The following is a 23,735-nucleotide window of genomic DNA, read 5'->3' as shown; positions in this document are numbered from 1 at the left end:
GTATGTACCAGGTAATTTAAATGCACTTCCTCATTTAAACCTCAAAACCATCTTGTGAAATAGCTGGTATTATTATTTCCTGGAAAACTGCTCATGGTACCAGAGCTAGAGCTAAAATCCAGGTGTGGTAGGAAGATTTCTAAAATGGCCCCCTAATGATCCTGTCTCCTGCTGGTATTCATGTTCTTATGTAATCCCCTTCCCTTGAGTGTGACTTGCTTCTGATAAATACAATACAGCAAAAATGAGGGGATGTAATTTCTGTGATTAGGTGATAAAAGATTACAACTTCCATCTTGCTAGCGGATGCAGTTGCCTTCTCAGCTTACATGCTTTGATGAAGCAAGCTGACATTTTGGAGAGGTGACAAAGAACTGAGACCAGCCAGTAACCAATAAGAAACAGCCCACTGCCCAGCTGGTGTGGCTCAGCGGTTGAGCGTTGACCCATGCACTAAGAGGTCACTGGTTCAATTCCTGGTCAGGGCACATGCCCAGGTTGTGGGCCAGATCCCCAGTGGGGGATGTGCAAGAGGTGGCCAATTGATGTTCTCTCTCATCGATGTTTCTATCTCTCTCTCCCTCTCCCTCTAAAATCTATAGAGAAAAAAAACATTAAAAAACAACAACAGACAGTCCACTGACACATTCCCAGGTGTGACTGACAGGTAAACACCTTCCCACATCACCCATACCTTACTGGGTATGCATCTAAACTGCCTTTGTCCAGTCCTTTCCCCCATCAATTAATGAGGAATAGACCTGGAGTGTTAAACCAGCTTTCTGACAATAGCTGTATAAATGGCATGTCTATATTATCTGGTCTTCCTTTTACTCCTTTCCCATTAAATAATAACCAGATTATTGCAATGACATCACTAGTGTCCCTTGCTTATAGCACCTATTCCAGTGAGAGGAACCATATGGTTGCTAGGTTTGCTTTTGGAAGGCAAAGACCCTGATAGAGCCCGGCCGGTGTGGCTCAGTGGATTGAGCAACGTCCCATGGACTGAGAGGTTTCAGTTTGATTCCCAGTCAAGGCACATGCCCAGGTTGCGGGTTCAATGTTTCTCTTTCACATTAATGTTTCTCTCTTTCTCTCCCTTACTCTCTCTCTAAAAAAATCAATAAAACATATTAAACAAACAAACAAAAAGACCCTGTTAGATTGACAGACCCTCCCTGGGTCTGGCAGGAAGAATCCTATGGGGCATGGAGAGCTTGCAAACAGTGAAATCTAAGCTGGGCTAATGAGGCCTTAGACAATACCTACTCTAATGGTGCTAAAACCTAGCATCACGTTAGAATCATCTGGGGGAGGAGGTTTTTTCTTCTTCTTTTTTTCCTGTGACCCTAGACAACTTACCTTTTACATTTGGTTTATTTATTTATTTATTTTTATTGTTGACATTATTACAGATGCCCCCTCCCCATTTTCCCCCCTTTGCCCACTTCCACCCAGCCCCCCCATCCCTTCCCTTATCTTTGCTACTCTGTTGTCTGTGTCCATGGGCTATGTATATCATCTGGGGATCTTTTAAAAAATAAGATGCCTCAGCCCAGCAGGTGTGGCTCAGTGGTTGAGTGTCCACCCACGGAACCAAGAGGTGTGGGTTTGATTCCAGGTTGTGGGCCAGATCCCCAGAGGGGGGCATGCAGGAGGCAGCCAATCAATGTTCTCTGTCATCGATGATGTTTCTATCTCTCTCCTCCCTTTCTCTCTTTCTCTGAAATCAATAAAGAAAAACAAAAACAAAAACAAAAGATGCCTCAGCTCTACCTCAAATCAACTGAATCAGAATTTTGGGGTGGTGGAGGTGTTGGACCTGTACTTCATACCATGTGTCATCTGTCTTCTGCTCTGGTCTTTTTCACTTCATCGCATGTGCATACATCTTGCCAGAAGTCCTCAGCTTAAAAAGCCTACCTTCGCTCCATCCTTTAATCAGTAAGTATTTATGGACTGATTACTATGCACTTGGCACTATTCAGACACTGGAGACACAATGAGAGCATGAAAAAAAAGGTCTATATAACAACTGAAATCTCCAGACATTTTATTGTATACTCACTCATGTTCTCCCTCCCACCCCCGCCTTCCCGTCGTTGCTAATTAAAAACTTTCATGACGTGTGGTACGATTTTGTCAAATTATTATAGGTAAGTACTCCATCAGCTAAGGGATAGACCCTTTAAGGAAGTCCAATGGAAATTTTTCATTGAAAAGAAGTTGTTCTCGCGTGGGAACTCGCTTACGAGGGAGGAGCAGAGGGGTTCGATTACCACCTCACTCAGGTGAATGGAAGCCCTTCCCTCCCAGCTTTATGCTTCATTAGTGGGCGGAGCTTCTTTCATTCTTGCCTGTAAGGAAAGCGGAGGGACACTCCGCCTACGTGCTCGGGTAGGGGGAAAACGGGGCGGGGTCGGTGGACTGGGCGCGAGTTGATTGGCTAGGAGGCGGGCGCCACGGGTTGCTTCAGTCCAGGCGCTCGCACGAATCCCGGGCGGAGTGGAGGGAGGGAGCCCTAGTCGCTCCTTTCTCCCAGCTATGGCGCCGTGGTGCCGCGCCCAGTACCCCGCCTGCTGGCTAGTACTTACAGTTATCGGGAACCTCCTCAAACGGTGAGAATTGGAGCGGGTCCGAGGGAGCGGCAGAACGCTGCCTGCAAGGGGGACCATGAGGAGCGGCCAGACCCGTGGGGCCGGTAGCGGGAGTCGCCGCAGCACCTGCTGAAAGGAGAGGGTGCGGCAGCGCGCAGCGGAGGTTCGCCGGCACCTCGGCCATGTCGTTGCTGTGCGTGCGTGGTAAGTGCGCGGACTCGGGGGGTTGGGATGGGTAGGGCGGGGGTCGCGGAGAGGCCCCCACTCACTTCCAGGGGACGTCGGGTTACCACCCTTTCTAAACTTTACTTCCTGTGCGGGCCTCGGGGAACGATTATCTTAACTTATTTATAAACATTTAAAGTGTTCTTTCCACTCCTGTTTTCCTCACGCTCCTGTGAAGGAACTGTTCCCTCTCTATTCTGGTGGCCATGTGGCAGTGTTGTTAGCTGGCAGGCCCAGATCCTATTAAACAAGAAGTGACTGGCACTCTCTCGTGAGTGTACCGAGGAGAGAAGGAGACTGGGGATAGTTGCTGTCTGTCACAGTGGGCAGTCTCCCATTCTTTTCTTCCTCCTCCCCGCACCGTAAAACTAGTCAGTCGGCTTAGTAGCAGGTTCTTTATTTTTTTAAATCACTCTTTGAACGCGTAGTGGGACAGCTGTCACATCCCTTCTTCAGTCGTCTTTCTTGGCTTGCAACCCTCTATTGCTTATCTTGTCCCCTGTTCCTTCTCTGTAGTCTAGGCTAAGGTTATTCTCACATTCGACTTGCAAAGGTGTGTTGGCTTCTCTTCTTCCGGAGCAGAGCCTAAGAAGTGTGATTGATTAATTGATTGATTTACTTAGTTTCTTTCACAGTAACTAAAGACGAAGGGTCTTGATTGCCTTTTCACTGAGGAAACTTGATCCATCTAAGAAGGTATTTTAAGGCAGGAGCTTTTGGGGTCAAGATGAAGCAAGATGCATGGACTAAGCTCCAAAAAGGTAGAGACTATTTCTTCAGAGGTTTTTTGTATTCCTTGTGCCTGACATAGTAGAAGCTCGATGCTGGTTTTGAGTGAATGCTAGGACTGTGATTTTAGAGATTATCTGATCAGAAAAAGGAGGGTTTGGATTACCTGTTGAATTTGATTTTGGGAAGTTCGAGTTACAGCCTGTCATACCTGTGTTGAACAAGATGGGATAAAGTGGCTTGATGGTGAGTGTGAGAGAGAATTTACCCACAATAGCCTTTTCCTGGCTGAACCTTTTACTGGAGAGTTTGAGTTCATGTTTCTTTTGGCTCTGTGGATTAGAGGAATTGTTTGTGATCTCTCTGATAAGTGTTTTCCTCCAGCTGCTGACAAACGGAACTGCTTTTCTCTCTTGTCTTCCTATGTTTTGTTAAATCTGCATTAACCCAAAATGGATTTGGCTATTTCCGGGGATTATGAGACAGAATTTTCTTCTTTAATGGTTGATTTTTCATTAATGAGAATTTTGCTTTGCTTTTAGTAAGACATTTCTCTTAGCAGCTGGGAATCTATTTAGTCCTTTATATCCCTGCTGTTGAGTAGCAGGATTTGGGAGAGGTTGGGCTTTGCAATTTCTCTTGTACAGTTTAAGTCTCTACTGCCACATCGTATTACAGAGCTAGTCTCTATGAAAGAGTTTAGGCAGGAGCACTATTAAACTAGAAATTTCTATTTGGTTGAATTTAAATCACTTCAGAGAAGGAGCTGCTGATGTTTTTATTTGTTATAGTGTTGGGCAGCATTCATGTCTAGAAATTCTGCTGTTTAACTAACATCTTAACCCTTTAATGTTCATTAGTCAAATTTCTCATCTTTTGAAACTGGGGGATTGGAAACCAGCAGGTCATTGTCTTTTGAATGGAGATCCTGAAGATTATTAATTACTGAAACAAGCAGCTACCTTGTATAAAAGTATTCATGTGAAATGGCAAATTTTTCATCCTGGAGAAATCTACAGAAAATGGATCAAAATAAAATTTTCTAAAATGACAATTCCTTGCATTATATTTTGGCAGTTAGGAACGTTACTCATGTTCTGAAAGAAGCCTGTGTGATATTGTAGAACAACTAAATTTCTCTTCATCTTGGGATAGAATTGAATTAGAAACTTTTTCTTTGTAGTCAAAATTCAAACAGTTGTTGATTTGATGTAGAAATTGACAAACTGATACTGATTTTAATTATTCCGACCATCTCAATTAAGAAGTCAATTTCTTTCATATGTTTTTATTGATTTTTTCCGAGAGGGAGAAAAGGAGAGACAGATAGAACATAAATGTGAGAAATAAACATCTATGGGCTGCCTCCTGCATGCTCCCTATGGGGGATCTAGCCCCAAACCCCAGCATGTACCCTGACCATGATCTCTCAGTCTGTGGGATGATGCTCAATTCGCTGAGCCACACTGGCCAGGCAAGAAGTCAATTTCTTTTCTTTTTTTTTCTTCTTCCCTTTATTGATTTTAGAGAGAGAGGAAGGGAGAGGGAGAAAGAGACAGAAACATTGATGAGAGAGAACATTGATTGGCCGCCTCCTGCATGCCCCCCACTGGGGATCGGGCCCCCAACATGGGCATGTGTCCTGACCGGGAATTGAACCAGACCCCTTGGTGCATGGGTCAGCGCTCAATCACTGAGCCACACCTCTTGATCTAATCCTTTAATCATGCAGGTTAAGTGCTCTCAGTACAAGTAGTCTGACTCCAGCCCTCCTTTTTGGTTCTATATTCTTGCCTGTTTTTATACAGGTTTATACTTTGCTCTAGTACTAAATTGGTTCATTCCTATCTCCCCACTGTTCTGCATTTGTACCACCAAAATAGTTTTTGTTCTGTATTTTCTGTTTATCAAAAGTGTATTCTTCCTTTCCCACCTTATGGTCTATGCTGTTTGTTGAAAACTTCAATTCCGCAGTCATCTTTCTTTTTAACAATCTTTAAACTCAAAGACTTATGGTCTGAACAGTGTCACTAATTTGGCAATGGATTGTAAACTGCCTGGCGCCTAATCTTGTACAGTTATACTCATGGTGACCCATGAGTATAAGGCGATAATAGCACTGGTCAGATAAGATCTGGCATTTTGTGTTCAGTGTGGGTATTTGATTCTAAGAGGCACATTGAGAAGCTAGAATTTCTTCAGAGGAGGTAATTAGAATAATGAAGGGTATAGAAGCCATTAGAGAAATTGAGAGGGTTAGTTCTGAGAAGATTTAAGAGGGGAAGGATCATAGAATAGATGAAAATAGTTTAAAAAAACTGTTGTTCCAGAGGACAGAACTGGAACAAGTCAACCAATGCTTGAAAATTGTAGAAAATTAGATATTAGTTTAATATAAGGAAAAACTTTTAATAATCAGAGTTGTTCTTAACAAATGGAATGGACTACTTATGAAGATTTTTTTTTTTTAATGTAGGATACTTGAAGCAGAAATTGAATGAGTGGTAAGAGTGTTATAAAAGGGTTATCTGTGTGGAATGGAAATTAGAGTTGAAGAATTTTAAGAAACCACCCTTTTATAGAGTGTACTTAATATTTTTGCAAATATTTAGTGCAGCTTTCCTTAGAACACTGATGTCTTTTTGCTTCCGTAGGCACCAGTACCACATGAGCAACTCCAGTAAACTAAATCAAGAATTTTCTTTAATCGTCTTGGTGTTCATGACTTGTTTTTACATATTATAAGCATTTTGAGAATTGAGTCTTTCCATATTTCATTGTGATTGTTACAGTGTTTATAATTGAGCTATGGCTTTCCCTTCTAATTTGAACCAGAAATGATCACACTTGACTTGTTAAAAAATAAAAAACAAAAACTAGTTTTGCAGATTTGAAAAGCAATATATGCTAATATATTGTTAATCATAGGAAATGCAGAAAAGAGTAAAAAGTAAAACAGAAATTATCATTGTCCTACCACCGCCTCAATACCATTGTTCACTTTTTTATCCAATTGCTTTCATTGTTTTGTCTTTAATATAAAGGTATATGCATGATAAGAAATTCAAACGGTTTAGGGTATGAAGTAAGAGGAAAAAGCTTTCCTGTCCCCACTCCCTGTTCTCACTCCCCAGAGGTAACTGGTGTTTAGTGTTTCTTGCTTATCCTAAGAAATTTTCACTATATATTCATATATAGATACTACAATTGGATGTATATAATATTCAACTTAAAAAAAAACAACAACGATATATTTTCCTGATCAGCTTATGTGAGTCAAAATCATTCTTTTTAGCCCTGGCTGTGTGGCTCAGTTGGTTAGAGTGTCATCCCATACACCGAAAGGTTGCCAGTCTAATTTCTGGCTAGGACATATTGGTTGTGGGTTCATTCCCTGGTTGGGGCACATAGGGGAGGTAACTGATCAATCTTTCTCTCTCTCTCCAATTAATAAACATATTCTCAGGTGAGAATAAAAAGATAAAATAAAATAAAAAAGAAGTCATTCTTTTTAGCAGCTGTGGAGTATTACATTATGATTGTACATAATTTAATCAGTTAATTTAATCAGTTTCATATTGATGGAGATTCAGAAATATTTTCATTTTCTATTATAAATAAATGCTACAGTGAACATCCCTGCAGATAGTTTTGTTATATTTGGGGATCTCCAATCAGATTGCCACCAGGACTTTGTGTGATTTGCTCATTGTTATTTTCCTGGCATAATACTACACTCACCTGGATCTATTAACAAACCAAATACCTCGCAGCATCTCTCAGGTCAGCATCCTCTGTTAGAAGCAGGTCTTTTACCAGTAGGTAACATTTTATGCCTATCAAAAAGACCAAAGACCTCAGCCCTTGTTAAGTTTGACCTGTGATTTTTTTAAATAAGAGAAAGTTTATTTAGAAAGTCACAGAGATAGAAGTGAACAATAGAAGACATTGACGTGATTTTCATGTACTTTCCTTTTTTGTATTATTTAAAAATTATTTTCTATAGAAAATTTATTACTTGTGTTTTAAATTTTTTTTTCTTTTTTATTGACTTTAGAGAGGAAGGGAGAGGGAGAGAGAGAAACATCGATGAGAGAGAACATGGATTGGTCGCCTCCTGCATGCCCCTCACTGGGGATCAGGCCCACAACCTGGGCATGTGCCCTGGCCAGGAATCAAACTGGCGACTTCTTGGTGCATGGGTTGACGGTCAACCACTGAGCCACACCGGCCGGGCTATTTACTTGTGTTTTTAAAACAGAACAAAACAATGTCACTATTGATGATAACTATGCCTAGTTGATTTATGTTGTGATTTGCCCTTAGAAAAGCTCATCATAATTTCTCATCACATAGCCATCTATTTAACTGAAAAGATACTATTGAGAAATTCTTAACAAGATGAACTCTGATGGACACTTAGGGCACATACTGATTGTGGGTTGATTAGTCTGGTAGGACCCCAGAGATAAACATTAGACCCATAAAAAACATGGGTTTGATCTGCATAGGTCCATGTGTATGCAGATTTTTTTCAACAAACATATTGGAAAAATATTTGGAGATTTGTGACAATTTGAAAAAACTTTCAGATGAACCTTATGATTTTCTTAATAACATTTTATTTTCTCTAGCATACTTTATTGTAAGAGTACAATATATAATAATATAACATGAAAAATGTGTTAATTGACTGTTTATGTTGTTGGTAAGACTTCTGGCCAAATCATAGGCTATTAGTAGTTAAGTTTTGGGGGAATTAAAAGTTAAATGTGGGTTTTTGATTGTGGGATTGGGGTCCAGTGCCCTAACCCACAAGTTGTTCAGGGGTCAACTGTATTTTGGTTTACTGTGGAAAATGGGAATAGTAATGATTTTAGAATTTAGATTTTAGAGTCAACTACTTCTCATTTTCCCCCCAATATTATTATCATCTGCTTCAGGCAACTCCTTGCTGCTGGGTTTATATCACATTGTAGTCCCTGCCCTTACAAGACTTGCTGCTGGGTTTCTTTCACTTAGCTGTGGCATCAGGAAGTTGATTGTACTTTGAGCCAGGCAGCAGTGAAGGGGGAAAGCACCAATTTCCTTTGCCATAGATGACTGTTGTCATAAATTATTCTCTTCCTTATAAGCAGTACATTCTGTAATTGCTTAGTTTCTAAAAGAGAAATTTCTGGAATTTGTATTCTTTAGGCCAGTAGGCTGTTTTTATCCTATTCTACCTGTACTATGTTTTAGACTTTGCTATATGTGTTTGTTTAAAGTTTGGGCTGATAGAAGAAACATCTGTAACAAAAATAAATTAATTAAAAAAAAAAGTTTGGGCTGAGTATCATTAGAAAATATTTGTTGAGCACCTTCTCTGTGCCTGTTTTTTTGTTTGTTCGGTTTTTTTTATCCTCACCCGAGGACATTTTTCCATTTTTTGTTCAGATAGAGTGGGAGGGAAGGAGGGAGGGAGGATGGGAGGAAGGGGGAGAGAGAGAGAGAGAGAGAAACATCGATGTGAAAGGGACACATCTTGTGGTTGCCACCTGCACAACCAACCAGGGCCAGTGACAACTGCAACCGAGGTATGCCCCTAGCGGGAACCGAACCTGGATCTCTCTGGACCACAGGCCGACGCTCTAACTGCTGAGCCAAACTGGCCAGGGCTCTCTGTGCCTGTTTATGATACATATCTATATAGTAGATAAGAGCCCAAGAAATCTAAATAGGTTATTTTTTATTTTTATCTTTTTATTTTTCTTTATTGATTTTAGAGAGAGAGGAAGGGAGAGGGAGAGGGAGAGAGAGATAGAAATGTCAATGAGAGAGAGCATCGATTGGCCGCCTCCTGCATGCCCCTCACTGGGGATTTGGCCCACAACCTGGGCATGTGCCCTGACCAGGAATCGAACTGGCGACTTCTTGGTGCATGAATTGACGCTCAACCACTGAGCCACACCGGCCGGGCTAAATAGATTATTTTTTTAAATATGTTTTTATTGATTTTAGGGAGAGGGAAAAGGAGAGAGAGAGAGAGAGAGAGAGAGAGAGAGAGAGAGAGAGAGGAGACATTGATTGGCTGCCTTCTGCACGTCCCCTACTGGGGATCGAACTGGTGATCTTTCTGGTGCATGGGACAATGCTCAACCAAATGAGGCACACTGGCTAGCTAAATAGGTTTAAAAACATCTCCTGTCTGCCCTGGCCACTTTGGCTCAGCAATTGAGCGTTGGCCTGCGGACCAGAGAGTCCTAGGTTCGGTCCCCACTAGGGGCACGTACCACAAAAAACAACAAAAAACATCTCTTGTCTTTTTTTTTTCTTTTTTCTTTTGGTGGTACATGCCCCCAGCAGGAACCGAACCTGGGACTCTCTGGTCCACAGGCCAACGCTCAACCACTGAGCCAAACTGGCCAGGGCTTTTTTTTTTCTTTTTACATCTCTTGTCTTATATAAACCCATTATAAGAATCTATTAGGACTATTAGGTCTGACTTGGGATAAGCAGAATAAGTTAAGGTTCTGCTGGAGTAGAAAAATACTGCACTATTTTTTTCCATTTTTATTTTTTCTCAGATGGAGTAGGAGGGAGGGAGAGAGAGAGGAAGAGGGAGAGAAACATCGACGTGAAAGGTACACATGAGTGGCTGCCATCCACACAACCCAACCAGGGCCGGGGACAAACTGCAACCATGGTACATGCCCTTAGCGAGAACCAAACCCGGGTCTCTCTGGACCACAGGCCGATGCTCTAACCAATGAGCAAAATCGGCCAGGGCTATTTTTTCCAAATTTTAAAGCAAGATTCTTTAAGTTTGAGCAGTGCTTTATTTTTATACATACTTTCTAGTGGACTGTCTTTTATTAAAGGTCATAAAAGATTTATATATTAAAATTTTCTCATTGACTTATTACATGTGTAAAGAAAAGTATACATATATTAAGTATAAGGCTCACTGAATGATGACAAAGTGAACACACTCATATGACTACCACCTAGGACAAGAAATGAAACATTAATAACAACCCCAGAAGCCTACCTTGTCCTTCCTCTCAATCATTACTCCCTCCCACTTTCCCAAAGGTAACATTATGTGACTCCAATACCATAGAGTAGTTTGGTGTTTTTTAAATTAATAAACTTCATTATTTTTCTTTTTTTTAAACTAAATTTATTAGAGTGACATTGGTTAATACGGTTATATAGGTTTCAAGTATACATTACTGTGATACATGATCTCTATATTTCATTGTGTATCCACAATCCACAGTCAGATCATTTTCAGTCACCATATATTTGGCCCCTTTACCCTCTACCACCCCCTTCCCTTTTTCCTAGTAACCACCATACTATTGTCTGTCTGTGTCTCTGGGTTTCAGTTTTATATCCCATTAAACTTCACTATTTTTTAGAGCAGTTTTAGGTTCACAGCAAAATTGAAAAAAAAATTTTTTTTAATTGAGGTCTGATTGACATATAGTAGTCTACCCTTACCTGCCAGGAATATGTTCTAAGACCCCCTACTGGAGGTTTGAAAACACAGATAGTACCAAACCCTATGTATACTGTAAGTCCTCACTTAACATCTTTTGTTTTTTTTCTTTATTGATTTTAGAGAGAGAGAGGAAAAAAGAGTTAGAGAGAGATGGAAACATCAGTGAGAGAGAACATAGATTGGCTGCCTCCTGCATGCCCCCCACTGGGCATTGGGCCCACAACTTGGGCATGTGCCCTGACCGGGAATCAAACTAGCAATCTCTTGGTACATAGGTTGACGCTTAGCCACTGATACACACCAGCCGGGTTTACCATGGTTGATAAGTTCTTGGCAACTACGATTTGAAGTAAAATGATGTGTAATGAAAGCAAATTTACCATAGGCAAATTGACATAAACAAGAGTTAAATTCCCTTAGCATATTTCTGGTCACAGAAACATCACCAAACTTCTAAATACATCTAATACTTATTTATTTATTATTTTGTAATCCTCACCCGAGGATATTTTTACATTGATTTTCAGGTAGAGAGGGAGGGAGGGAGGGAGGGAGGGAGGGAGGGAGGGAGGGAGAGAGAGAGAGAGAAACATTAATGTGAGAGAGACACATCGATTGGTTACTTCCTGCACAACCCTGACCAGGGCCAGGGACCTAACTGCAACCAAGGTACGTGCCCTTGACCGGAATCAAACCCATGACTCTTTGGTCTGCATGCTGTGGCTCTAACCACTGAGCAAAACCGGCCAGGGCAAACACTTCTAACATTAAACATTCCAATACATGTCAGCTATACACACATTTTTTTTTTTTTTTTTTTTTTAGGACACCAAGTTTTCTTTAATTATATTTTGGGGGGAAGGGACATCACACTTCTACTCAATTAAGAGAAACATTTTTTTTTTATCAGTACAGAGGTCTTCTTTTTACACTTATCATGCCATGAATTCATAGGGAATGGGTTCCAGCAACTCAGGCTCCTTTCCATTGGTTCTCACAAAATGTACTTCTCTGGGTGGAGCAGGCTGATGCTTCCGTTGAACCCAGGTACCTTTCTCTTTGGCTTCTTTTTCTGATCATTTTCCTTCACATATTTCAGGAAGCTATCTCGGCTCTTAGCGTGCTTAATATGTTCAATACATACATTAATTCTCTTGGCAAGAATCTTGCCCTTGACTTGTTTGTTCACAGCAATGCACACTGCATGCCAGGTGACATTGTAGACTCTTCCAGTTTTGCCATGGTAACATTTGTGGGGCATTCCTTTTTGAACAGTGCCCATTCCCTTTATGTCCTCAATATCATCTTTCTTACAGATTCGGATGTATGTAGCCAAAGGAACTACTCCATGTTTTCTAAAAGGCCTAGAGAACATATAGTGGGTGCCTCTCCTCTTTCCCTTTGTGTTCATCATTTTGGCAAATTACTGGAAGATGGAGGTTCCAGCTGAAAAGCTCACTTATACACACATTTAAGAAAATTTAATAAAAACAAGATAATTTTCCAACTCATTTATTTCAGTTCAGGGTCATTGGAAATTGGAACCTCTCCCAGCAGCTCAGTGTGCAAGGTGGGAATCTACCCTGGATGGGATGCCCTTCCTTCGCAAGGTGCACTCACACCCACTCAGACTGAGACATTTCAGACACACCAATTTACCCCTAATGTGCACATCTTTGGAATGTGGAAGGAAACTGGAGTCCCTAGAGAAAACCCATGCAGACTTGGGGAGAATGTGCAAATTCTATACAGTGGCCCTGGTTGGGAATAAATTTTTGTCCTCAACATTATAACGAAACAATGTTGAATGAAATGATGTTATTCAAGGACCTGCTGTACTAAGTTTTTTTCCTGCATATGCATACCTATAATAAATTTTAATTTATAAATTAGGCACAGTAAGAGATAAACAATAACAACTAATATAAAATAGAAAGTTAAAACAATGGACTAAGCCCTGGCCAGTTTGGCTCAGTGGTTAGAGCGTCGGCCTGCGGTCCAGAGAGACCCGGGTTTGGTTCCTGCTAGGGGCACGTACCTCTGTTGCAGTTTGTCCCCGGCCCCAGTTGGGGTTGTGCAGGAGGCAGCCACTCGATGTGTCCATTTCACGTTGATGTTTCTCTCTCTCCCTCTCCTCCTCTCCCTCCCACTCTATCTGAACAAAAATGGAAAAATGTTCTCAGGTGAGGAAACAATGACAAAAAGCAATGGACTGTAATAAAAGTTATGGGAGCGTGATCTCTCTTTCTGATAATGGAGACGGCTGCTAAATGACTAATGGGCAGGTACATTAGTACACACAGCATGGATATGCTGGACAAAGAGATGATTCACATCCCAAGCAGGATGGAGTGGGACAGTGAGAGACATTTCATCTTGCCACTCAGAATGGTGGGCAATTTAAAACTTAGGAATTGTTTATTTCTGAAATTTTCCATTTAATATTTTTGTACTGCAGTTTACTGCGTATAACACACTGTGGAAAGCAAAATCACAGATAAGACGGGATACTGTTTGAACTTTTCATAAATGAAGTTATACAATATTTCTTTTGGGTTGGCTTCTTTTGCTTAACATTATACTTATCAGATGCTTCCACTAGGTGTATACAGCCATAGTGTAGTTCACTGATTTTCATTGCTGTGTTGTACCTTGTATGAATATACCACCGTTTATTTAAACACCTTTGTGGTATGTTTGTTTTTCTTCCATCTTGGGCTATCATTTATAATACTTGTCTTTTGTATTTGGTCCTACCTTGTATGCATTTGATGGGTGTGTATGTTCAACTGTAGTAGATAATATAAATCTATTTTCCAAACTTTATCAACAATTTATCCTCCTAGTACTGTATTTATAATATTATTTTTTAATAATAATAATTAAAAAAAGTAATGAGCCCTGGCTGGTGTTGCTAAGTGGTTAGAGCGTTGGCCCTCACACTGACGGGTCACAGGTTTGATTCCTGGTCAAGGGCATGTACCTTTGCAGGTTTGATCCCCAGCCCAGATTGGACATGTGTGGAAGACAACCAATTGATGTCTCTCTCACATTGATGTTTCTTTCTCTCTCTCTCTCTCTCTTTCCTTCCTTCCACTCTCTCTAAAAATCAATGGAAAATATATCCTCAGGTGAGGATTAAAACCAAGAAAAATAAAAAAGGGAATGAATGGCCCTTAGTTCTCAGCATTTGGCCAGGTTATCAAACCACTTCTCAGGGATGTGGGAGAAAACTGGAGTCCCTAGACATATATGTTATATGTTAATCCTGCAGGCTTGATAATGTCTTTATTTTTTTAATGATCTGAAAAGATCCGTTATGTTCAAAATGATTTCTCACATTTAAGACTAAAATTTGTGGCCATGATTTTATTGAAGATGTACTGAGTTTATGTTTATGATGCTGAAACATCGATGTGAGAGACACACATCGACTGGCTGCTACCCACACGATCCCAACTGGGGCTGGGAACAAACTGCAACTAAGGTAGGTGCCCGTAGCGGGAACCAAACCCAGGGACTCTCTGCTCCACGGGCCAACGCTCTAACCGCTGAGCCAAACAGGCCAGGGCTAAAAAAATTTTTTAAAGAACCCAACATCTGCCCTGGCCGGTTTGGCTCAGCAGTTAGAGCGTCAGCCTGCGGTCCGGAGAGACCCGGGTTCGGTTCCCGCTAAGGGCACGTACCTTGGTTGCAGTTTGTCCCCAGCCCTGGTTGGGTCTTGTGGGTGGCAACCACTTGATGTGTCGCATTCACGTCGATGTTTCTCTCTCTCTCTCTCCCACTCACTCTATCTGAACAAAATATTGAAAAATGTCCTCGGGTGAGGATAAAAAAAAAAAAATAATAATAATAAGTTTTTTTATTTCTCTATTAAAAAATTTTTTTTAATTCCTTTTTGATTTTTTTTCTAGAGAGAGAGGAAGGGAGAGGGAGAGAGAGAGAGAAACATCAGTGAGAAAGGACATCAGAGAACATTGATTGGCCACCTCCTGCATGCCCCCCATGGGATTTGGCCTACAACCTGGGCGTGTGCCCTGACCAGGAATCGAACTGGTGACTTCTTGGTGCATGGATCGATACTCAACCACTGAGCCACACTACACTGGCTGGGCTGATGTTGGGTTCCTTATAAGAAGGTCCAAATGTCTAGTTGTCTGTCTCTTTGTGTGTGTGTGATGTTAGTACTTATTGATGCTTAATATCTAGTCTGTTAATTCATTAGGCTGCAAAATGGTGATATTCTATTTTAATCATTCCTTCTTCATATATTAGCTGCCATATTTTGATAAGGCGAAACTTCCCATATTTACTATTTAGCTGGCAAGAGGATCCTTATAAGAAAGTCAGGATAAATTATTAAAAAAATTTTTTTTTATCCTCACTTGAGGACATTTTTGCATTTATCTTCAGACAGAGAGGGAGGGAGAGAAGGGGGGAGAGAAAGAGAAAGACATTGACATGAGAGAGACACATTGACTGGTTGCCTCCCACACAACCCCATCCGAGGCTGGGTACAAACTGCAACCGAGGTACATGCCCTTAGCGGAAACCAAACCCGGTACTCTTTGGTCTGCGGGCCAGTGCTCTAACCGCTGAGCCAAACTGGCCAGGGCTGTTTGATATTTTTATGTACCAATTTTCAAAATTGTGATTTGATCCTTAAGCATCCTAAACAGTGACCAATCAGTTACTCTTGTTTTCATGATTATTATGATGTTATATATTTATGCATATTTGATGTGTTTCAATCAATGTGGTTGTTATCCTTATTGATATGCAAATGGACTGTGTTTGGCTTTTAGGGACCTTTCAATGTCAGTTTAAAAGAAAATATGTTTATTGGTTTCAGAGAGATGGAGGGAGAGGGAGAGAGAGATAGAAAAATTGATGAGCAAGAAACATCAATTGGTTGCCTCCTGTATACCCCCTCCTGGGAATCAAGCTGAGACCTGGGCATGTGCCCTGACCAGAATCCAACTGGCAACCTCCTGGTACATGGGATCTCCTGGTACATGGGACCACATCAGCTGGGCTCAGTGTTAATATTTTGATGTGTATGTTTTCAGCCTTTTCCTCCATGCAGTTTGGCCACTCTCCTCACACCTTTTTCCCCCCCTGAACACCATATTCATATGCATTTTTCTCATGGCAGTAATTTAAAAACATTTTTTTTTAGAGAAAGAGAGGAAGGGAGAGAGAGACACACACACACATTGATTTGTTGTTCCACTTATTTATGCATTTATTGGTTGATTCGTGTAGTGCCCTGATTGGGGATTGAACCTGCAACCTTGGCTAATTGGGACGATGCTCTAACCAACTGAGGTACTCATCCAGGGCTAAAACATTTTTTTAAATCTAGAAATAATTTTAGACTTACAGAAAAGTTTCAAAATAAAAGTATTACAAAGAACAATCATTTGAGGGTAAGTTATAGACATGGCTCTCTATTCCCTAAATACTTCATATTGTATTTCTTTTTTTTAAAATCCTCATCCGAGGATATTTTTCCATTTATCTTCAGACAGAATGGGAGGAAGGGAGGGAGGGAGGTGGGGAGGGTGGGAGGGAGGGAGAGACAGAGAGAGAGACAGAGAGACACATCGATGTGAGAGAAACACATTGGTTGCCTCCTGCATGAACTGAACCAGGTCCCAGGACCTAACCACAACCAAGGTACCTGCCCTTTCTCAGAATCAAACCAGCGGCAATTTGATCCGCAGGCTAACACTCTAAACGCTGAGCCATACTGGCCAGGGCATAGTATATTTCTTAAGAATAAAGATAGTGTCTGACATAATGATACAGTACTTTTATTTAATCTGCCATTTTTACAGTGTTCTAATTTTGTAAATTGTCCCAATTATAGCATTTTTTTCCTTACAGTACAGGGTCCTGTATAAGAACTTTTATTACATTTAGTGATCATATCTTTAGCCTCCTTCAATATGGAACATTTTCACAGCCTTAACAAAGTTTTTTTTATAACATTGGCATTTTATTTTTATTATTTATTTATTTATTTTTTTATCCTCACCCGAGGACATTTTTTGATATTTTGTTCAGATAGAGTGGGAGGGAGAGAGAGAGAGAAACATCGACGTGAAAGGGACACATCGAGTGGTTGCTACCCACATGACCCAACCAGGGCTGGGGACAAACTGCAACCGAGGTACAAGTCCTTAGCGGGAACCGAACCCGTGTCTCTCCGGACTGCAGGCCGACGCTCTAACTGGTTGGCCAGGGCTAACAGCATTTTAAAAAGAATACAGTACCTTCTCTTTTATAGAAGAATGTCCTTCATTTTGTATTTGTCTGTTATTAAGCATCATGGATTGGAGTACTACATAGTAAATGTGTCCTTCTCAGGGTATCACATAAGAAAACACATGTTGATATGTCTCTCATTGCTGATGTTAATTTTGATTACCCAGTCAGGTATTATTTGGTTTCAGTCTTGTTTCCTCTCCACCCCCTGCAACTAATAAGCACCTTTTGGGAGACACTTAAAAACCATTCGAATATCCTGCCTAATAGGGTTGTTGTAAAGATTAAATGGAATATCTCAAAGCAGCTAAGACAGTATCATGCACATGGGTTTGTTAAATTTTAATATGCCTGACATGATGAAAGCACTACGTTAGTGTATTTATTAATCTGATGATAGTATGTAGCTTGAATTAAGTAGGGGAGGAATTGGGTGCACCTAAATTATAGCAGGAATTATTTAGATTGAACATAAATTAAACTTTCTTGGTGAGATTTGAACTGTCACAGAAAAGCAGTGAGATCCATTTTCCTGTTTCCTTCTGTATAGAATAGTTGGATGTAGCAGCTCTGGGTGAGGAAAGTTAGATAACCAGCTTTGCATTTCCTGCTTTGTTGTGATCCTTTCTGTGATTACTAAGAAATGGAATAAAAACATTGGTGTATGGTAGACTTTTGTGTTCAGCTTCATAAAGTTAATGATTTCATTTTTCTATTTGTCATCTTTCATAAAAATGAAATGTTCATTCTCAAGTGTTTTCTCCAAACATAGCTAGCTATCCACCGAATTTGTGAGAGAGGCCTATGGCATCAAAGGAAAAAGGGTCAAGAGGACTATTTTTTTGCTAGGATAAAATATGACAGGAGAAAGTTTGTGGTAGGGTGTATGTATACAAACTGTTTTCTCCTAAAATATCATATAGAGAAAAGCAATTCTTAGTCATTAGGAAAAGTATTCAAAAAGAAAAGTATTCATGTTTTTTTCCTATTGCTGCTTCTGCTTCTATTTCTCAGCATTAAATAAGTACTTGTTTGGGACTGTGAGAACAGAGAGGTCTGTAGATTGTGTTTGGCTGGTAATTTTCTTTTGCAACTGTTTGCTTTAGTAGCTTCTCTAGTGTTTTACTGTGAGTGATATTGACAGGAAAGAGGATAAAGGGCAGCAAGTGAGGAAGACCCGCCTGTCAACTAAGGAGGGACTGGCATTTGGACAGTGGGAAGATAATTTTTTTTTTTTGATCCTTATCCTAGGCTATCTTTCCATTTACCTTTAGCTATAGTGGGAGGGAGGGAGAGAGAGAGAGGGAAAGAGAGAGAAATATCAACGTGAGAGGGACACATTGACAGGTTGCCTCCCACATAACCCTGACCAGGGCCTGGGACGAACCACAACCAAAGTACATGCCCTTGACCAGCATCGAATCTTCAACTCATTGGTCCGCAGCCGACACTCTAACCACTGAGCAAGAGCAGCCAGGGCAAGATAATTGTTTTTATATATAGTTCAAAGTGGGATAAAGATGATTCAGTCAAAGGGCTAGCTCACCTATGATTTCTATCTATTATTTATGAGCCAAATTTGTAGAACTTTTTTTTTTTTTTTTTTTTTATTTTATCCTCACCGGAGGACATTTTTCCATTTTTTGTTCAGATAGAGCGGGAGGGAGAGAGAGGAAGAGAGAGAGAGAGAAACATCGATGTGAAGGGACACATCAAGTGGCTGCCACCCGCACGACCAACCAGGGCCGGGGACAAACTGCAACCGAGGTACGTGCCCTTAGCGGGAACCGAACCCGGGTCTCTCTGGACCGCAGGCTGACGCTCCAACCGCTGAGCCAAACCGGCCAGGGCATGAACTTTCATCTGCTCAAGGATAAAGGAAATCTGCTAGATATAAACATGTATGTCTACTTCATGTGAACCATTCACACCCATGATCACACCATAGAGCAGTGGTTCTTAACCTTCCTAATGCTGTGACCTTTTAATATAGTTCCTCATGTTGTGGTGACCCCCAATCATAAAATTATTTTTGTTGCTACTTCATAACTGTAATTTTGCTACTGTTATGAGTTGCCATCAGAAATGTGTGTTTTCTGATGGTCTTAGGTGACCACTGTGAAAGGGTCATTCGACCCCCAAAGGGGTTGGGACCCACAAGTTGAGAACCGCTGCCATAGAGCTTGCCACTCCTTGGAAAGGTACTCTGCTTTTGTAATCTTAAACTTAACCATCTATCTGATCATATTCTCTAGTCTGTCTTTCTGGCTTTTACTCTCACATTGCTTTTAGTAATGTGATATAGGGTAGATGTTAAAAGCTTTGGTTTTAGACAGATGTGAGTTGGTAAATATAGCAGGTCTAGTTTTGAGTTATTTAACCTCACTGAATCTTAATTTCTACATCTTTAATATTTATGCATTTGTTCAAAAAGTATTTATTAAGCTCTTATTATAAATAGTTTAATTCTATTAAAGGAACATGTAGAAATAAAACAAATAATTAAAAGTTGGATAATAAGTACTATGAAGAGAAGAAAGTAGGTGAAAGGGATTGAGAGAGATCTGAGTGGGAGAACTATTTGAAATGGGATTATTCATGAAGGCCTCACTTGAGGAGGTGACATGTGAGCTGAGATCTGAGAACCTTAAATCGGAGATCCGAGGTAAGTTTTTCAGGCAGAGTGAATTGGAAGCAAATATTTTGAGAGGAATGAGAAAAAGAAAGAAGGGGTTATTGTAAGGAATCTTGGTATATAGAGAGGTAGACAGAGACTACATTATATAAGGTCCTATAGTTCATACCAAAGACTTTGGGTGTTGTTCAACACAGCATTGAAAGCCATTGAATGGTTCTAAGCAAGAGTGATGTTTTACAAATGGCTAGTTTATGGTGAAAGGACTGGAGTGAGAAGCCGTGGATAGAAACATTGGAGGCAGGGGGCCCACTTGAAATGTTCAGGTGAGAGATGGATAATAGCTTGAATGAGGGTGGTAGTACTAGAGATACTGAAAATATCTATAGCAAAGTGTTGCTGAGATAATTGTCAAAATTAGCACTATCCCAGGCATAAAGTGAGCAATTTTAATATAAGAATAGTATTAATGGTTCTTATATAGCTCTGTGACATCTATTCATCTAAGTCAGGAAGCTGAAAGTCATCCTAGACATCTCAATTGAGAAAGAAAATACATAGAGAGGAAGGAAAGTTGTTAGGTTCAGTTGAGTTTATGGTACCTGTAAGATAAATTACATGTAAGATATGTTAAGTGGAAAGTATCAATAATCTTGTTGCAGATGACCCTTGAAAATGGTACCTGAAAATGTAGATCTATAGCTTAGCAGAGGAGTCTGTGTTAGAGGTAAATGTTTGGGAGTGGCAGGTATTTGGTAGTAAACCTATTATCTTGAATAAATTTGTTTAGAGAGGATTAAAGAGGAGAAAAATGAGCTAATGCTGTTGCTAAAGGAATGGGTAGAAGAATTGATAGGTGTGGTCATAACTGCAGGAAAGTGGAGAATTCTGTGTCTATCTCAAGCCTAGATTAGAGGGACTTCCAGGAAGGAATAATGAGATAATGGAGATGTATGATACTGGTTGAGGATATGAAAAACACAGGGTCATTGGATTTGAAAACTAGAGCAGTTTCACTAGAGTAGTGTGAGAGTAGGCATCATAATTGCAGTGGTGGAGTATTTGGAAAGTGAAGAAGTTGAATCAGTAAGTGTAGGCTGTGCATTCAGAAATTTTGCAACAGAAATAAGGGTTGAGAGTGATCTTGTAAGAGGAAATCTGAATGTTTGGAGCATGAGGGAAGGAATCTGTAAGAAGAGGAAAGTCAAGATGAGATGGGGGAAGGGAGAGATGATAACTGATTTTTCTGTGAAGTAGGATATAAGATTTATCAGCTGAGGGATTTATTAGGTGGGGATGATTTAGTGAGCTTGAGGAGAGTGCTAAAGGTTTCATTTATTCATTCTTTTATTTTTATTTTTATATATTTTTTTATTTTTAATGACTGAAACAAATAAGGTCTAAAAGTGCAGTTTCTGGAAGAATCATTTGTTCTTGCCAGTCTTGTACCTGTCTTCAAACTTGACCTTGTCCTTCCATCTGGCCTTGCATTTCAGAGCAGGGTCTCTGAAGATGTCCTTGTTGACGACAGTTTTGTCTAAGGGGATATCTACAGAGTACCTTGTGGGCATGAGATGATTGTAGTTACAAACTTTCACTAAAGACTTGATCTTTGACCTCATGGCAGTTTTCTTCTTGTCCATTGCAGCTGTCACTTTGCAGGGATAGCGGTCAATTTCAGCCACTAGAGCATGGCTGTAGGGGTGGTCTGAGGTGCCATCACCAATATTCTTGACGATGACCGCTTTACGTCCGGAGTGGCGTCTGGCCAGGACCAGCACCAGTGTCCCGGGTTTCATAAAGTTGCCCATTTCGAAGGTAACCACCCGGACCTAGAACCTATTCATTCTTTTAACAGCTATTGTGCCAGGTACTTGGAGCAGAATTATGATTTTAAAAAAATCCGTTGCCTTGGAAGTTATATAGATTAATGAGGGAGCTAGACATTAAGCAAAAAAGAATCATACAATTAATATAAAATTATAACTAGAAAAAATAGAACTATGATTTCTTCCATAAAGGAGGGTATATGTTGTTATGAGAGCATGTGATAGATTTACCTACTCAGGTCAAAGAAGCCTTACCTAATGAAGTGAAGATTGAATTCTAATTTGGAGGAAGAGGAGGTCGGTAAGGGAGGGAGAGGGATATTCAAGACAGAGGAAATAATATGTGCAAAGGCCTTGTGGTGAAGAGGAGGAGCTAAAAGAAGACAAATATAGCTGGTGTGCACAGAGGAAAGGAAAACATAGATCAAGATGAGGATAGGGCCCTGGCCAGTTTGGCTCAGTGGCGTCGGCCTGCAGTCCAGAGAGACCCGGATTAGGTTCCCGCTAAGGGCGCGTACCTCGGTTGCAGTTTGTACCCGGCCTTGGTTGGTCATGGGGTTGGCAGCCACTCGATGTGTCCCTTTCACGTTGATGTTTCTCTCTCTCTCTCTCTCTTTCTCCCTCCCACTCTATCTGAACAGAAAAATGGAAAAATGTCCTCAGGTGAGGATAAAAAAAAAAATGAGGATAGGGAGATAGAACCCAACTATAGGGCCTTATACGCCACATTAGGATGAAAAATTAGTAGAAATAAAACTGAGGGAGGGACAGAAGGATAGAAGTTTGTAAATTAAAAACACGGGATTTGTAATTAGATTTGAGTTTGAATTATTTTTCAACCACTGAAAACTTTTGGCAATTTTTGACTTTTTTTTTTTTTTTTGGTGGTACATGCCCCTGGCAGGAGCCAAACCCGGGACTCTGGTCTGCAGGCTGACGCTCAAGTGCTGAGCCAAACTGGCCAGGGCAATTTTTGACTTTTGAAACATTTTTTTTTTTTTTGCTCTGGCCAGTTTGGCTTAGCGGTTAGAGTGTTGGCCCAGGGACCAGAGAGACCCGGGTTCGATTCCTGCTAAGGGCACATACCTTGGTTGCAGTTTGTCCCTGGCCCCGGTTGGGGTCATGTAGGTGGCAACCAGTTGATGTGTCTCTCTCATGTCAGTGTTTCTCTCTCTCTTTTCCTCCTTGTCTCCCTCCCACTCTATCTGAAGATAAATGCAAAAAAAAAAAAAAAAAAAGACCTTGGATGAGGATTAAAAATCAAAAAAACATTTTTTTTCCTTTATTGATTTTAGAGAGAGAGGAAGGGATAGGGAGAGAGAGATAGAAACATGGATGAGAGAGAACATCGATTGGCCACCTCCTGCATGCCCCCTACCGGGGATTGGGCTCACAACCTGGACACATGTGCCCTGACCGGAAATTGAACTGGCGACCTCTTAGTGCATGGGTCAACACTGAACCACTGAGCCACACCGGCCTGGCAAGATTTTTTTAAATTTATTTACTTAGTTTTATTTTTGAGGGTTTTTTTCTTTCTTTTCTTTTATTTTAAATTTTTTAAAGAAATTTTTGCCTCCAAGACTTGGTAATTTTAGTCAAATCAGATCTTTATTGACTTGTATTATTGAAACTCTGCCCAGGAATACTTTTTAACTTTTTTTTTCTTTATTGATTTTAGAGAGAGGAAATGAGAAGGAGAGAGAGATAGAAACATTGATGAGAGAGAACATCGACTGGTCACCTCCTGCATGTCCCCCACTAGGGATTGGGCCTACAACCTGGGCATGTGTTCTGACCGGGAATTGAACCAGCAACCTCCTGGTGCATGGGTCGATGTTCAGTCACTGAGCCACACTGGCTGGACAAGTTTTTGACTTTTAAACCACAATTTAATAATGAAGCCCTGGCTGGCTTTGCTCAGTGGTTAGAGCATTGGCTTGGGGATCAAAGAATTTCGG

At 40.6% G+C, this 23,735-nt stretch overlaps 2 protein-coding genes and 1 pseudogene across 4 annotated transcripts in view; 1 reads left to right on the top strand and 2 right to left on the bottom strand.

Annotated features, from left to right (window-relative positions):
• The first annotated feature begins 2,522 nt into the window (after nt 1-2,522).
• The window catches only part of UNC13B (unc-13 homolog B), a 260,259-nt gene continuing 239,046 nt past the window's right edge, over nt 2,523-23,735 (top strand). For all 3 annotated transcript variants that reach the window (XM_036260527.1, XM_036260526.1, XM_036260525.1), the window contains exon 1: nt 2,523-2,804. In XM_036260527.1, the coding sequence (XP_036116420.1) occupies nt 2,783-2,804 (22 nt within the window). In that variant the 5' untranslated portion in view covers nt 2,523-2,782. The remainder of the gene's footprint in view (nt 2,805-23,735) is intronic.
• LOC118629422 lies at nt 11,976-12,454 on the bottom strand (annotated as a pseudogene).
• On the bottom strand, nt 21,370-21,756 carry LOC118629423 (60S ribosomal protein L27-like). The gene has a single exon (XM_036260529.1). It carries the CDS (start codon nt 21,754-21,756, stop codon nt 21,370-21,372), a length of 387 nt encoding a protein of 128 aa, XP_036116422.1.

This window comes from Molossus molossus, unplaced genomic scaffold (assembly GCF_014108415.1).
Source record: "Molossus molossus isolate mMolMol1 unplaced genomic scaffold, mMolMol1.p scaffold_m16_p_14, whole genome shotgun sequence".
NCBI classification, from domain to species: domain Eukaryota; kingdom Metazoa; phylum Chordata; class Mammalia; order Chiroptera; family Molossidae; genus Molossus; species Molossus molossus.
Note: the sequence above shows the minus strand (reverse complement) of the source record. Positions and strands in the feature narration are given on the sequence as shown.